At 45.5% G+C, this 15955-nt stretch overlaps 1 protein-coding gene across 6 annotated transcripts in view; it reads left to right on the top strand.

Annotated features, from left to right (window-relative positions):
* The first annotated feature begins 270 nt into the window (after positions 1-270).
* Positions 271-15955, top strand: part of CTNNBL1 (catenin beta like 1) — a 56158-nt gene continuing 40473 nt past the window's right edge. For 4 of the 6 annotated variants that reach the window (XR_015703011.1, XM_087750028.1, XM_087750026.1 and 1 more), the window contains exons 1-4: positions 271-429; positions 8337-8525; positions 10960-11066; positions 12398-12567. Coding sequence is in view for 5 of the 6 variants with exons in the window: in XM_087750028.1 (XP_087606154.1) it covers positions 400-429; positions 8337-8525; positions 10960-11066; positions 12398-12567 (496 nt within the window). In the remaining variant the exon portion in view is untranslated. The remainder of the gene's footprint in view (positions 430-8336; positions 8526-10959; positions 11067-12397; positions 12568-15955) is intronic. The other 2 variants (XM_087750029.1, XM_087750025.1) reach the window with 1 other exon arrangement.

Genomic DNA, 15955 nt, shown 5'->3' with positions numbered 1-15955 from the left:
ATGCCCCATCCCTGGACACATGCGAGGCCGGGCTGGACGGGGCTGTGAGCAGCCTGACCTGGTTGTAGGTGTCCCTGCCCGTGGCAGGGGGTGGACGGGATGGCCTTTGAGGGTCCCTTCCGTCCCACGGCATTCTGTGACTCCGACTCACGCCGCCGGACAGAACCGGAGCGCTGCCACCGACGCTGGCCCGGCCCGCTCCGCCCACGGGATCCCGGCGCTGCTTTGCGGCAGCGTGGCGCCGCCCCGCCTCTCGCTTTCCGGCAGCCGCCCTCCCGCCTCGCTTTCCGGCAGAGTGGCGCCTTCCCGGATCGCCTGCGCGCCCTTGCCTTACGGCACGGTGTCGCGCAGCCCCGGTCGTTGGCGACAGTTTCCCGGTGGCGGGGCCCGGTCGGTGCCATGGACGTGGGGGAGCTGCTCAGCTACCAGGTGAGCGGCCCCGCGGCGGCTGCCGGGGCGCTGGGGGGGCCGGCGGCGGCGGGGCCGCCCCCGCGGGGCCGGGGCCGGCGGCGGCCGCTGCGCAGAGCTTGCCCGGCCGCTCTTGCTGCGCTCTCACGGGACCCGGTTACGGTGTCGCCAGCTTTTGGAGGCCTCTCCCCGCTTCGGGGAAGCGGAGCCCCGTGGGATCCGGCTGCCGGGGTCCTTCGGGACCGGGGCCCTGCGGGTGCCTCCCTCCCGCGGCCGGGCCGGGGCCGCCGTCTTTGCTGCAGCGCAGCCCGGGCTTGTCCCACGCCTTGCGTTTCCTTCTTTTTTTCCTGCCTGTTTTCTGGCAAAACCCATTTAATTTGAATTTTACCAAAGTCTTTTGAAAAAGTTTATCTTGTTATAAAAGTTTCCTTTTCTCTCGTGAGCGTTTCTCCTCTCTCGCCGGGTGAGCGTTGATTGCTCGTTGTTTGGAGGTCAGCTTATAAGCAGATGTGGCAAATCACCTCTTTATCGTCCCGCGAGCGGGTTTAGCGTGGATTTTCCCCGGTGGATCGGGGAATGAGAGCGCTCATTTGCAATAATGTTCTGATGCTTTGCTGCGATTTGTGCAGGTGGTGGTGTCGGCTGCTGCCATAATTCTTAGACAAACGGCAGTAGTGGCCTCTCCGTGCTGAATCAGGGGGTAAGAAAAGCACTCTAAGACGTTATCTACCTTGTAAGTAGTTGAGTAGGGGAGTTACGTGACTTCTTAATTACTACATTTTAATACAGGATTCTTTCTGGAACGCCTTCCTACGTGCCATCCTGGTACGTGTTGTTCTCTGGGGGCACCGCACGTGTTCAGAGGTGAAAGGAGCATCCCACTGTTGGGGACACGTTTGTACTTTCGGAATGCGTTACTTTGAGAGGCGCAGGGAAAGAGGGAAAGTTACCTTTGGGTTTGAGAAATTTCTCATCATCTTTTCCCAGCGGTATCAAAATACTCTGGAGTTTGGCTGTAGGAATAGTCTTTGAGAACTCCACTTGATTCAGCTCCAGGATATTTTCTTCTGTGGATTGCTCCCTCTAACATCCTTCCTGCTTCATCCGTTCATGCGGTGCTGACAGCGTACTCCTGCTGTTCTGAGGTCTGCTCTACTTTCGTATTTACCTACCTACCATTTTTTCTAGCAGTTTTTCAATATTGAATTACAATGATCGTTTCTCACGTTCCTCTAATTCTTTGGTCTTCTCCGCCTCGGTTACGGTTAACGGTGCTGCCCTTTACTTGTTCTGTGATGCAATTTACACCTAAGGCGCAGAAAGGTAAACCTGTGTGTAACTTCTGTTTGTTGTAATTTTTTAACCAGGCTCTAGTTTGGGGTTTTGTTCGTTGTTTTTTCTCTTGCCCCAAGAATGTGAAGTCCGCAGGATTCCCTTCTGCTCTGGAGGAAAGTGCGCGTCCATTTTGCTTTGATCACTTTGATTCCTGCGCAGCTTTCCGTTGGGTGAGCTTGCTATACTGCGATGAGGCTAGAGGAAAAGAAATGCTGCTTAGCTGCTGGGTATTACAATTTTAATTTCTTTTCTTGGTGCTGAAATTATTCTTGGCTGCGGGACAAAACATTCTTCAGCTTTCAACCAACTACTGAAATCGTTCCTGGAGGTGTTGTCCTGGCTCTGTGCTCTTCTGGTCTCTCACCTGAGTACAGATGGTTCCTGTGCCAGTAGATGAGATAACGCTTCAGAGTAAGCGCTGGATTTCAGAGTCAGTGAATTCAGACCTCCAGAATTAGGTAAAATGGTGAATACAGGTGAAAGGGGTGGAGGAGCAGAAGGCAGATAAATAGCTCTGATTCTGAGAAAATGAGATCCCGTTCTGTGAGGGTGCTTCTGGCTGAAAGACAGAAACAAAAGTTGGAAACAACAGGTTTTGCTGCCTCCCATCCAGCGCGGGGCAGGCGCCTGCCACGGCTATCACAGAGGCCGGCGAAGCAGCGTCCTCCTGTATAATTTTTAGAAATGTACATTCTTGTCCGCTGAATGTGTAAAATTCAGAATAATCAGACTTCTGTTGTGCCTGTGCCACAGAGGGGTTGCTGACTTGAGCATGGCAGACAAATGAAGCGAGCATTGCTCCAGGCTGCTTGCTGTACCCAGCTGATGGGCTGCTGCTTCTGGGAGGAGGATGGCTCGGTGGCTTGCAGGACAGCTCCTGACCTGCTCCAGTTTTCTCTCTGGTGTCGTAAGGTTAACTGGAGCGCAGGTCTGGGTGCTTTGCCGCGTTGGGCGGAGGAGCGGGCTGGCTCGAGGTCTCCTTGTTCATCCTTGGCGCAGGGGTGGCACCGGCTGTCAGACGGGTGGGCTGGATGATGGGTGGTGTGCACCTCCGCTGTCTGATTTTAATCTCTTGCTGCAAACGAGTCGGTCTTCTCAGCTTCCCTCAGCACAACCCAGAATAATTGCTTTTCTCTTACATTGTTTTGAATTTGTCTCCTCTAAATGCCTAATCTGTGCCCTTGCTTAATCAAGAAGATGTTCTCCCTCAGTGCCAAGCTTGGCATGGAAGATTTCAGGCACCGTGCCAGCAATTCAGCACCAAGTGTCTGTCAGAGTCAGAAAAGGAACCTCTTGCAACAAAAAATACAATTAAACAGCACCTGGCAGTTTATACAAAGCTCAGGAATCCATAAACTTTATGTGTTGCTGCAAAACAGTTGCAGATGGTCTAAACTGATGATTAAATATTGCCGCTGTTCTGCCCAGAAAGGCTGTGCCCAGATCCTCTGTGTCTGGTCTCTGATTACGGAGGGTAATTAAGGGGACAAAGCCAACTCCACTTCTTTTCAGAGATGTCTTTCAATTGTCTTGGGAGGGAATAAGGGAGATTATTTTAATTCTCATTAAATGCAGATTTCACCGCTGTGAGTGATCATTACAAATTGCTAATTTTTTAATGGAATATTAGTAAAATCAAATAACAAAAGAAGCAGTGAATAATGGGATAAGGTCTGACTTCAGCAAGCTGGGCGATCTCGTCGTTTGGATGGGCTGAGTGCACTCTGTACGGGGTTGGGTCTCCACATACCACTGGAGGCGCATAATAGTTTCTACTGCTGGTGTAGATAATTTGCTGTAAATTAGCAATGTAATGGATGCATCTGATGGCAGAGGCAGCTCAGCCGAGCAGGTTGTTGACTACCTACAGCCTTATTACCCTGGTAGCTCTTGTCCCGCCTGCGGGTTAAAACGAGGAGCCGTCAGCGGCTCAGCCGCTGGCCCGCAGCGCTCGGCTCGGCTCTGCTCCTGGGGGCCATGGGCCCCACGCCGCAGAACTCGTGTTGGTGCACTAACGGGGTTGCAAGTGACTTTTTAGTTTACTTTTCAATGTGTTGTCTTCAGCCACCAAACCTGAGAGTGTGCAAACGTCTGCCGAGGCAGATCCCTGCCCTGCGCAGCCCCTGCGGGGTCCCGATGGCCGTGCTCCGCGGGGCAGCTGGGAGCCTCACGAGCGAGTCTGGAGAGGACGGGGTTCATCCTCTCCGAAAGGAATGATCTGTGTCCATGTAGATGCAGTGCGCATCTTTCATTTCATTTGCCTCAGTTTGCCTGGTTTTGGAGCACTTGGGACTTCCCGAGATTTCTGGATTTTCCTGGTAGCAGTTCTTCCAGTTTTTAACGCTCAGATCCTGCACCATCTAGAAGTGTTGTGCTTCAGGAAGAGAAAAACAATGAAAAGTAAGATTGATAGTAGTCTGGTTTATCGCAAACGTGGAAACAAAATTTAGAAGTGAGTGAAGATAACTCTGGAGATTTGGGGCTTGCTCTGAGGACTCCTAAATTGACAGCTGATGCGTGGCTCTCTGCAGCGGCTCTTCCGAGCAGGCTGCAGCCGGCTGAGATCTGGTCACAAAAGAAGCTGCATCACTTATGAAGATTTATTTCAGATTTCATTAACAAATAATTTCTGAGCTTCACAGTAACAAGGTTACTTACAAAGCAGATGTCTTAGTAATATGAAACTCCATTACTGAGACTTCTCCAAACCTTCCCGATGTTTGGAGAAGGCTGGAAGCAATCAGGGGCCTCAACAATATGTTTTCAGATTCTACGGGGTACTTAATCCTCATCTTAACGTGCAGTCGCTGCTTTGAGGGAGACCAGGCCGGGGCCCTGGGCAGATCCCTGTTCGTTGATGTAGGACGCGGCATCTCTCGCCTTCACCGTTCGCAAGGCGGGTGCTGCTGCTCCTGCTGCCCGGACCGAAGGGCAGGCTCCGTCTTACGCGGGTGAGACCCGTGTCCGGCGTGCGTTCCTCGAGGAGGCCTGCCCCCCGAAGCCGCAGGCCCAGGCTGCGACAGCTTAGCATCCAAAGCAAATACAGCTGATGGCTAGAGCAGGCACAGAAAGATAATTCTTCCCTCACCAATCACCAGCTTTTGTTTACTTTATTGTATTTTATAAATGTCAGCTTTTTTTAAACCCTTTTGTGTTGTTTTTTATGTGGTGATATCAGTGTTAGATTTAAATGAAAATGTCTTCTCAATAAATTACCGTGAATACACTGCATTCAACAGGAACAAAATTAAGCTTAACTAACACAACAATTTAAAAATGCTTTTCTTGTGCATTTTCTAAATGAATTCCATCTTCGTGCCAAATGCACCTTAGCACAACCGAGTGAAAAACCCCACATTTTATTTATCAAATGATTAACTTTCCCTTTTCTACCAGAAGGCAAAACTTGTGTAGATGCGTGTGAAGCTGTGAAATTGTTTAAATGAATGTGTTTAGACACAATATATGTGTTTGCTTAGCAACATGCACTAGTCTCAGTGCAACAACGTACGTGCTTAATTCTTGTTGGTTAGTAACAGTCCTTTAGAAAATACAAATGCAAGCCAAAGATGAAAATCAATGAGCAGAAGCTAATGCTTGCCTTAAATCAGTTGTTCATGACTCTGCATCTCTTGTGAAATGAGCAGAAACCCAGGTGTTTCGCTTATGCCTTGATTTCTTAGTTTTAATAGTGCTGGTTGGAAAAGTGCAATATTCTTAGTAAGGTTTTGCATAACATCAATAACGAGAGGAAAAACCTTAATGCCCGCTTAATAGCACTTGCCCGGGAATTCAATTACTGTCTATTGCCAATATGTTGGCAGCATTAATAATTGCACGCTGGGCACTTCCATAATTTATCATAATGATTTCTGTTATGTATTATAGAAGATTCCTCCCCCCCACCAATGCATAAATACAAAAAAGGATAAAATAATTGAGATTGAAACAGGGTGTAAACTGTGATACTAAGGATTGTGTACTCAGAGGAAATGGGGTTGGTTTCATGATGGAGTTTTAATTTAGATTTTATTCTGGTGATACAGTCCCTTCCCATGGTACATTACTTTGCATCTGACAAACCACCAGCTCCCTTGGCCCCTCATTACCTCTGCGGTCTCATTGAGGGGGTTGTTCCTTTTTTAATGTTTAGAAATGAGAGTGAGGGATGAGATTCTGACTCCCTAAATTAGGAACATCCAAGGCAGATCTTGTAGGGCTTTTTGCTGTAAATTTCAGGACTCCTTATGTCGCTCATTTCTCTGTCTGTTTGTGACAGTAATCGGCCAAAGGTGCTTTAGGGTGATCCACGTGTTGTGGAGGAGCGAGTGGAAGGACAGAGGCCTGGGTGCCATTAAGGGCACTGAGCAAGGAGTGTGTATTTAGCAAAGCTTTTTCCTTAGATGGTGTTAGAAGAGCAGCTTTTTTTCTTTTTCTTTTCTTTATTGGGTTGCTGATTGGTTGGGGAAGGTTTGAATTACTGGTTGTTGACAATGACAGATTTGTTTCCAAATGGATCTATGTGAAATTATATTTTAATGTACGTGCAAGTAATAGGAGTCTGCTTTAGGAAAAAAACAACCACCCCCCCAGAAAACAACCCGCAAAACCCACCACAAAACCCTCCAAGCAAATAAATTTTTCATTTCAAAGAATCTCCAGGTACGCTTCTGCTTCACAGCTATTGAATTATGAGCTGAGTCACTGCTTTAAGAGTGCATGGGAGCACTTTAGAAGAGTTTTAAGTCAGGAATGTACCATCCATAATGGAAGCAGCAGAGAGGATGTAGGCAGAAAGGAGACAGATAACCGAGTTTGAATAGGTCTAGCTGGGAGCAGACATCTAGAGCTTTGATTTGTGCTAATGTGTTGTCTGGGAAACTTGATTCTGCACCTTCCTCAAAGTGGTGACGACACGGTAACCCTGAAAACGCACCGTGATCCTGGTCGGTCCGCTGTCCAGTTTGCTTCTCATTATAATTAATACTTCAAGCGCTTTTCTTTTTTTGGTGTGTGTGTGTCTTGGTTTTGTTTTGTTGTTTGTTTGGGTTTTTTTTGTTTTTTTGGTTTTTTTTACATCTCTGCTGAAAGCAGTTTTCTTGAGAGCAGAGTTTGCGTTTGATGGTTTTTGCTTTATATTGAAATAAATACGTAAACGCTCTCTGGGCTGTGCAGAGAAGCAGTCGTAGCTGGTCTGCAGCATGCACATCGTAATTGAATCACAGCGGGATTGCCTTATGAGCCTGAAAGATTTATTGCCCTCAGGGACCAAAAGTTCCCAGCCTGCTGGGGAGCTGGAAATTCCCACCTTGATGCCCACACTCGTGCTGGAGCTGGCAGGAGAAGGACGCTGTCACCTATTCCCTCTGCATCCTTCTTTCTTTCTTTGTTTCTTTGAATCAAAACCGAGGAGAATCCAAATCTCAGTTAAAAAGCAGGTCTTGTGTTCATGAAAGCGTGGTGTGACTTTTATGATCTTAGACAAAGGGTCCCACAAAGCAGAAGAGTGGGGTCTTTCTGCCAGATAATGTGTTATGAAATAGGCTGGACAAAGGCTAGACCTAATGGGGTTACGAAATCATCTATCGGGCAGCCTGAGCAGCTGATAGAAAGTAAAAATATTTTTCTTATTGTTTTCATGGTTCTTAGCGCACCGGCTCCTTTTAAACAGTAAAGAATTAAGCTTTGTTTTCCTGTAATTATAGAGCATGGAGTGCTCCTGTTCCAGCTTGGCTCTCCTTCAAAAAAATATGAGAGATCAAATTTAATATCCGTGTAGTTTTTGAAGGGAGAGAGTTTTTCCTTCTATTGCAAATGCTTTCATCCCTTTTTGCCTAAATTAAAACATGGGATTAGGGTTAACGGACTTTTTCTTGTCCCTGGCAAATTACCTTTAATTTTGACAATTAAATAGAAAGCGTGGAATAATAAAATAAGTTGTTCCGAGAAAACCATAAAGGTATGGGCACTGCTTAATCTGGTGCCAAGCCCCTGCAGAATTGCAGCAAGCAACAGTACTCCTGTCCTGCGTGCTCTAAATTAGGCTTTGAGTCTGCATTCAAGTGTCGGCAAACGAGACAGAAGGATGGGGGAAGTCAATGTGAATTAGGGTGCACGCAAGAATTCAATATAACCTCATATACTAGGTGGGTAAAAATTGTCTTTCACTGCTGTCTGCTTGAGCATATTGGTCTTCTGTCTGTACAACATGAGGATGTCTCAGCTGACTTGGCTGATCCCAGGTCCTTAAGACGGTCAGCTGTACAGCCACCGAGCAGGTCAGTTTGGCCACTTCTTGGCTTTGAAATACTAGTTGTTGCTGCCTGGGAAGATATGTTCCCGTGAATCGTGTTCATAGATCAAACAAGGTAGGATGTTGACATAGCTCTTGGCAGAGCCATTCATCTACTCATGTGATGTTCCACTTCACTAAATTAATTTCCATTCCAGTTTTCAGAGCTGTTAAGCATTGTGTAAGCAAATGTTTTAAACAACTTGTAAGAATTCCCTCAGTATGTCTTCTAATATTGGTGTTCTGGTTTGCAAGGGTCACAAAAGACTTGTATTCATTCACCTTATTTCTCTGACTTTAGCCTAACAGAGGGACGAAAAGACCCCGTGATGAAGAGGAAGAAGAAATCAAAGCACGTCGGAAGCAAGCTAGTGCACGAGAGCACGGTCGTCACAGGGAAGAGGAGTCTGCTGCGCTGGAAGAAACTGATGATGAGAAGAAGAAACTTCTTCAGATAATTGAGAGGGATGGAGAAGAGGAAGAAGAGGAAGTAAATCACTGGTGTCCTGTGGGAAAGGGGAGGCAGTGGGAAATAAGCAAACACTAAATCACTGCTCTGGGATTTCCATTTCTTACTGTGTAGATGATGAGTCTAACCGGTGATTTTCACATGCCTCATACAGCTTAAGGTTATGGTTTTACTCTCCTGCCCTGCAGGGTATTCATTAATTTCAAACGGGCTTCTCCAGGATATCCTCTGAAGATTTAAAGGGGTGGGGGCAAAATGGAGAGGGAAGGGAAAGCTTTCAAGCCTAATCTCCGTTTTAGGCTGAGAATACCCAAATCACCTTCTAAAATAGATTTTTAGGGAATAGTTTCTGTATTCTAACCAGTTTCCTAACTCTGTTATTCTCATCAGTACCCCCAGCCATGCAGCTTCTCCCCCTCTCCCCCTCTTTGTAGCTGTGCAGCAGCAGCAGCAAAGAAGCAAACGTTCTTCGATACAAGAAAGGTCTTGGGTCAGCGGAGGGGGGTAGCAGCTGTCAAGGGTAAATGATTTCAAGCCTTGGAGACAGAAATCCAATGCAGCATTGGCCTTTCTGCCAAGGGCCAGGGAAAAGATCACTTTATAAATGTGACACATGGATTGGTATAAATCTAGAAGATGTTTGCTTCCTGCTGCCTCTGTCCTGTTTGATAAAAAAACAAGCGATAGTCACCACTGCAGAATCATGTAGGTTTGTGAAATATCATTGTCCTTTGTATACAGCATTGCTAGCATTCGTCTCTGAAAATCTTCCTTGTTTTTTTGATGTTGAGCTATTGCCGTTACGGCTGTTGCTGATAGCGGAGAAAGATAATGCAGGATTTCTGTAGCATTTGAGCTCCAGCGAGGATGAATGGACGTAGCCAAAAGTCCTCTTGACTGGCTGGAGTCTCGTGGGTTCCTGCAGAGTACGAGTCCCTCGTCTTTGTCAAGTGGAGTTCTCCCATCCAGGTGTTTTAAGGGCTGGAAGTCCAAGGTTTCTTTAGAACCAAAACCTCTTCTTTATTATCTTGGAATGCAGTTAATGTAAGTGCCATCAAAACGCGCTTTGTACCAGCAAATTGGATGGAAGGAAACTAATCTGTAGGACACTGTAATACTGAATGCAAATGAAATACAAGATACAAAGCTGATCCTAATGGAGATACTGTAGTGATACATGTTAGAGAAAGCAAAGAATCAAATGAAATAGAGGGAAGCAGTGTCAGCCTGTGTGACAGTATCTTTGTGGATTGAAATCCCATTGCGGGAAGAATATGGTTTGGGCAGTGTAGTATTGATTACCTGAGTGGGATGGTGACATGAGTGGGATGGTGCTAAGACAGGTTGGGCTTGAAATCCAATAGGAAATCCAGTAGGAGATCCAATAATAACAGAAGACTTGGGCTGGTGTTGTTATTGTAACTAAGTTTGCTGAAGAAATAGAAATTTTCTCTCTCGTACAAGATTGCTGCGTAGAGTCGCTAACCAAAGAAACTTTAACACCAGAAGCCACTCTTGATTTAATCCTGAACAGGAGATGGGGCACAAAACTCGGCTTAAGATGTGAAGGGGTCTGGTTTGTTTTTTCTTTTGAGAACTTCTCTTTAATAGTGATTGTAACATAGTCAAATAGAGGAGAGGGAAGAAGTTACCCAAGAAAATCCGTATCATCAATCTTTTAATAAGAAGTGCATTAAAATTGTGAAACAAAGACAATAACAGAATTGTGTTTGTAGGTGTCAGGGAGGTAGCTAAAGTTATGCTACTGCTGTACAGTAAATATATAATGCCAACTGAGAAACACCTTAGAAGAATTTAAAAAATAAAGTACTAGAGTAAAATATTGATTTTTTTTTTTTTCTTTCGAGAAAGACTTTAAAATAGAAGTGAAAGCTTATCCAAGTGAGGAAAATACAAAAACCCATAAACTCAGGGCAGTTAAATGTAGACCTACAAAAAGAAATAGCACAATGGACTTCTGAAAAGAAACCATCCGTGGGCATAAACTGCTAATGCAGATTTACTCTAATACGTCAGAAGCAAAACCCCTCAACACACGCTGATGGCGCCAGGTAATCGCAGGTGTAAACGAACAGCTCGAGGAAGATGAGCCGTTGCAAAACTGTTCTGTTTTTTTTCCATTGATACTGGGTTTCAGGAAGTGTAGGGAAGCTCTTCTGCTTCTTTTCCGAAGAGCCTTCCATGGGTAAACCCCTGGTTTATAAAAACCCGCCTCCCAAGGTTTTGCTCTGGGCAGCTTGCTCAGGTCCGAGCTGGAGTCAGTCGATAAGTGAACAGTGGTGTACGAGCAGGGCGGCTCGCAGGGGCGGCCGCTCGGTCCTGACGGCTGCGGGCCCGACTGCAGTCTCACCCCATCGCTGTACTCCTTTGCGTTTTGCCGGGTGATTGTTCCAGCCACCCAAAGCTCTGTTTTCTGCCCTTCTGATTTGCTTAGGAGGAACCTTTGGATGAAAGTTCAGTGAAGAAGATGATTCTCACTTTTGAGAAGAGATCTTACAAAAACCAGGAGCTGCGGATCAAGTTTCCTGACAATCCAGAGAAGTAAGATTATGCTCGGCCCCTCTCTATTACCCTTTTTTCCTTTGATTCTAGGTTTCAGCCCTAAATCAGTTTCTTGAATATACAGACGTTTTCCGTTACATACGGCTTATGTAACAGCAGTTCTTGCCATGTGTAGTTCTTCTAAACTTTATTTGAAACTAACTTTGTTAATTAAAAATGGCATTATCGAGACTCTGGTGGTGGCTGGTATGTGGCCGGCAGCACGAAGAGAATAATTAGCAACAAAGGGAAAACTTCTAGTTTATTACATTCTTCCTGTTGTTAATATTATAGATTGTGAAACTTCAGTACTAAAACTTGAGTTCATGTTGGTTTTATTTTGGGAGCGCACAAATTCAATGAGGTTTCGTTAGTTTTGGCTGAGGTACCTAAGTAGTGGCTCGGTTCTCGGAAGTGAGCACTGAGGAGCTCTCCCAACATGAGCCCTCGTGGCAGCTGGCATCGGCAGGTCGTCAGCCACGCTGCAGTTCGGTTGTTTTTGGGGGGCTCTTCCGTTGAGCTGCTCCCGAGCAGGGGTCTCCTCCTCGCTGACAGGCAGGTGGTAGGTGTTTGGGGGTGGGCTGAACGACTGAGTCCTGGATTGGTGAGTTTTGCTTTCCAAATAATTAAAGATTTCATGTCATCGTTTTGTGTGAAGGCGTTGTGCTTGCATATGCAGTCAGTGGGCTGTGTGGAAAGGAAATAATTTCATATTACGGAGCTTTCGGATGCTGTGGTGAGCAAGCACCACATGGGGATGGGGTCTGAAGGCCAGGCTTTGTGTGTGTTCCTTTCCACACCTGCGGTTCTAGTGAGCCTCTTCCTCCTTTCATGGAGTTTTGTTATTCACGTTAAATGAATTTCTTCCTACACTTGAGTGCTGTTATTTTTTGCCCAGTTTGCTGTTCTTTCCCTTACCCAAATTCTCTTTATGGACTTTACTTCAGACTAATACAACCCACATACTAATATGTGGTAGCTAGGGAAGGTGCATTGCTCTGGCGAATTTATTTTGCATGCAGGTTTTTTTTTTTTCATGTGTAGCTACAACCTCTTGAGGTTTAGTTGTTTTTTTTTTTTTTAAATTCTAAACCTGGTTTACAGAATTGGAACAAATCTGCTTATTTACTCTATGTAAATTATATAGTAGGAAGGCTTATCCTACTGCGTGATTAAATCCGCGGAGGATCAGAAATGCCGGGGCTATTGGGGTGACAAGTCTGACCTGGTATCTCCTGGAAGGTGGTGGTCTCTGTTTTGAAAAGGGCTGTGCGTTGAACACAACTGTTGTACGTTTTGCATTTTTATTAACCGTTTCTGTCTTGCCTCAGGTTCATGGAGTCCGAACTGGATTTAAATGACATCATTCAGGAAATGCACGTGATCGCAACGATGCCAGACCTGTATCACCTGCTGGTGGAGCTGAACGCTGTGCAGTCTCTCCTCGGCCTGCTGGGACATGACAACACAGATATCCTTCAGTTGTTAAAGCAGCTCTCATGTGAGAGGCTTTCTACAGGCTTTTCTGTAATCTCTTCTATCCTGCTTTCACAGGCTCCTGTATATGTTTTTCTCTTCTTTCCCACTGCACTGAATTTGTGTCGTCTTTTTTTTTTCCTCCCCCCAAGTGAAAGCCGCCTTTGTTCAAGCAATATTGATTCTGAATTTTTTCAGTGCTGTTATTCTCCTTTCTTGTTTTATGACCCTTTCATCTAGGTTTGAGTGGCTGTGTTAGTGTGAGCAGATGAACAATACAGGAAAAACTAAGGTACGGGCTTAGCAGTGTATAGCCTTGAACTGTGTGCAGACTTTGTCGGGAGTAGCCCCCAGTGAAAATGGAACCGATTTACCCCTTTTTGTGGAGAGCTGAGGTGTCATGCTTTCAGCTCTTTCACGGACTAGCTCACCACAGTGGTACAGCTTAGTCTGTAAATGTGATAAATTCTTCACGTGTCCATGCCTTTAATTTGGTGTGCTCAGAGCTGGAGGGGCGGGTAGCCCCTCTGCTTACATAAATATCCAGAGACGTTTCCATGCCTGGTTGGTTCTTGTGTCACTGAACCTGATGCCCGTGTACACCTGTCTCTTGTTCCTCTGAAGATCTGAGGACATCTCAGAGAGTTTTCTGTCTGTACTGTTAAAGGTTTTGGTAGTTTTGAGCAAAAACAGTGTCATTTTTTGAATATCCTGGTGCCTTGATGCTTAGCTGTCAGCTGATAAATAGAACTATGCCTGGCTTACCATTGTGCAGTCTTAAAAAGCAGAGCTCAGCCTGCACTGCTTGTAAGGTATTCTGCAGTAGATTGAGCTGGAAAATGGTGACGTGACTTGAGAGACCGTGTGTCCGTGTCCTGGCAGACATTAGTGAATGGAGGGAGCAGTGAGGCCCAGTGGAAAGGGCACTGGACTTGGACTTGGGCCTACAGCAGGCTTTTCTTTTTTCCTTTTTATTGATTCCTGACCTTAGGAAAGTAGTGTATTCCTTACTTCTTTTCTTTATCTGTAAAGACGCAGATAATACTTACCAGCTTTTCCGAGGTGTTTTGAAATATGCAATGTTGAAAGGACTGTTATTGCTAAATGTTGTGGTCCAATGCACAGATCTTGGTTTTCTTTTATAACGCTTTTCCTTATAGTACTATGTATTAAGAATTCATAATTCATTCTCGCTAAGTGGGTGCAGTGATCAGAAGATAAAAACAAAACATAAATATTTTATTGCATACCAGTTTATATTACCCAAACACGTAAGCAGTGCTTTCTATTTTGACTTGTATCTAGCTGATCCTTGATGTGGTGAATGCTGGTCCCTGCAAAACAGCAAACACCACAGCTTTCCTTATCTGTGATCGGTAATGGAAATTACTGTCCAGTAAATGCTTGTTAACAAGTTACTGTGGTACAGTGGGAAACACCTACCATGCATAACCAGTTTCATGGCTACCATAGTTTCATTACTTTTTTTTTTGCCAGACACCGCAGGCTTTTTGTGTAGTATGTGCATGGCATTAAAAGCTTATGCTGAATTTCTCATTCACAGGGAAAATGCAAACTGTGGGAATTTTGGCTGGGATAGCAGAGCTGATTCATAGCTGGAGTGCACAGGAATACAGCTGGCTTTGTCCTTTCAGCCATGAAAAGCTGTGTCCTAGGGTCACTGCTGCTGTCAAAGCCTTGTCAGTATTTCCACTGTGAACTCTTTTTAATTGGTTTGCAACTTGCCTGTCAGTTAGTTTACGGGTAGAAATTTGGCTTGTGAATTGCAGTTTTGGGAAAAGCATATTTCTTGTTACAAAAATGGCTGAAGTGTTTTCAGACTGTTGGAGGCAGGACACAGGCTGTAGTAATGCCTCTTCACTGTGCTGCTGCTGCTTATGCACAGGGTAGAAACACTATTAAAGTGAAGCATCTAGACATAAACCTAAATTGATACAGCTCAAGTTTTCTAATGACTTTGTGTTAGAACAAATGGAAAAAGATTTTAAAAATGAGTTCTTCAAGGAGAGAACTAAACAAATGGCTCTTCAGATGTGATTTAAATGTAGTGTCTTGAGGGACTAATGCAAGGAGACAAAAGCAATGTCCAGGGGGAGCAAATAATCTGCTGAATGATTCATGCAGTTTTACACAAAACATGTGAATGAAAGATGATCACTGACAAGATTTTATTAGTGAAAGACAGGAAAGCTTCTTTCTCCTAAATTTGATAGGACAACTGATACTCTGGCTGGAAGCCTCAGCAGAAGCTCCCTAGACAGGAATGCCCTGCAAGATGAACTCCTCTGGCTGCTGGAGGTCTTTGCTGTGCACTCGCAGGACAATCTGGCTCAGCTGTTGTTACAGCACCCAGTAGGTAGCAGTAGTCTCCAGCAAATTCCTCCCTTAGCCTTCTCTTCTATGGGTTGATCAAACCCCGTTCCCTCAGTCTTTCCTTGAACATCATGTGCTAGCCCCCCGACCATCTCAGTGGTCCTCTGCTCCCCTGAGTCCAGTATGTTAAGGTCTCTCTTTTACTGGGAGAGCCCACAGCTGAACAAAATATTCTACATGTTGCCTCATGAGAGCCAAGCAGCAGGTCAGAATTCCTTCTCTTGACCTGCTGGTTTTGCTCTTGCTAATGCAGTGCAGTCTGTGATCAGCCTTCGTCACGGCAGAGGCACGCTGCTGGCTCGCCTTCGGCTTGTCCACCAGAGCTTCCAGGCTCTCTTCTGCAGAGCTTACCTCTCCAGTCAGCCCCGGCGCCGGGGCTTGTTCCCTCCCAGGTGCAGGGCTTTGCATTTGCTGAACTTCACGAGGTTCCTATTGGCCTGTTCCTCCAGCTTTTGTCAGTTAATAGTTAATTCCTTGCAGAATAAATGTAAGGCAGGTTATTTTCTCTTAACTTGCTTATTGAGTTGCGCTCCAACTTGCTTTTAAAAATTGTACCCTCGCACTTTTGGCCATGTTTTTGTATAAGCACGAGTGACTGTCTGCCCCGTGAGGAGTAATCACCCTTGTGTTTGGTTCCTGATGGCAGCTGCAGCTGGAAGTGACATCTACCCATCAAGAAAATGTACGGATAGCTTTGGCTTGGTTAAGGAGTGCTGTAGAGTATAAGGCAGGCAGCAGTCTTACCGATACACATCATCTGCAGCGCCTAGACATAGCTTAACTTGGGACTGGGATGGGCAGCCCTCCTACAGTCTTTCTTGAGACTAGATAAGTCACGCCTGAAACCCTGCTAAGAAAAGATAGATGAAAATACTTTCCCTGCTGCTGCTTGTATGTCTGAGCAAATGCACAAATAGGAGAACTGGGAGGCCGGATTGTTAGCCTGTGCATTTTAAAGAGATTCATCACAAAGTTGCTATGTAGGACATGCAGAAAAGTGCGTATCCTGTTCTACCCCG

This window comes from Nipponia nippon, unplaced genomic scaffold (assembly GCF_047370975.1).
Source record: "Nipponia nippon isolate SJK-2023a ecotype South Korea unplaced genomic scaffold, ASM4737097v1 scaffold_13, whole genome shotgun sequence".
Taxonomy (NCBI): Eukaryota; Metazoa; Chordata; class Aves; order Pelecaniformes; family Threskiornithidae; genus Nipponia; species Nipponia nippon.
This window is presented reverse-complemented; position numbering and strand designations above follow the sequence as displayed.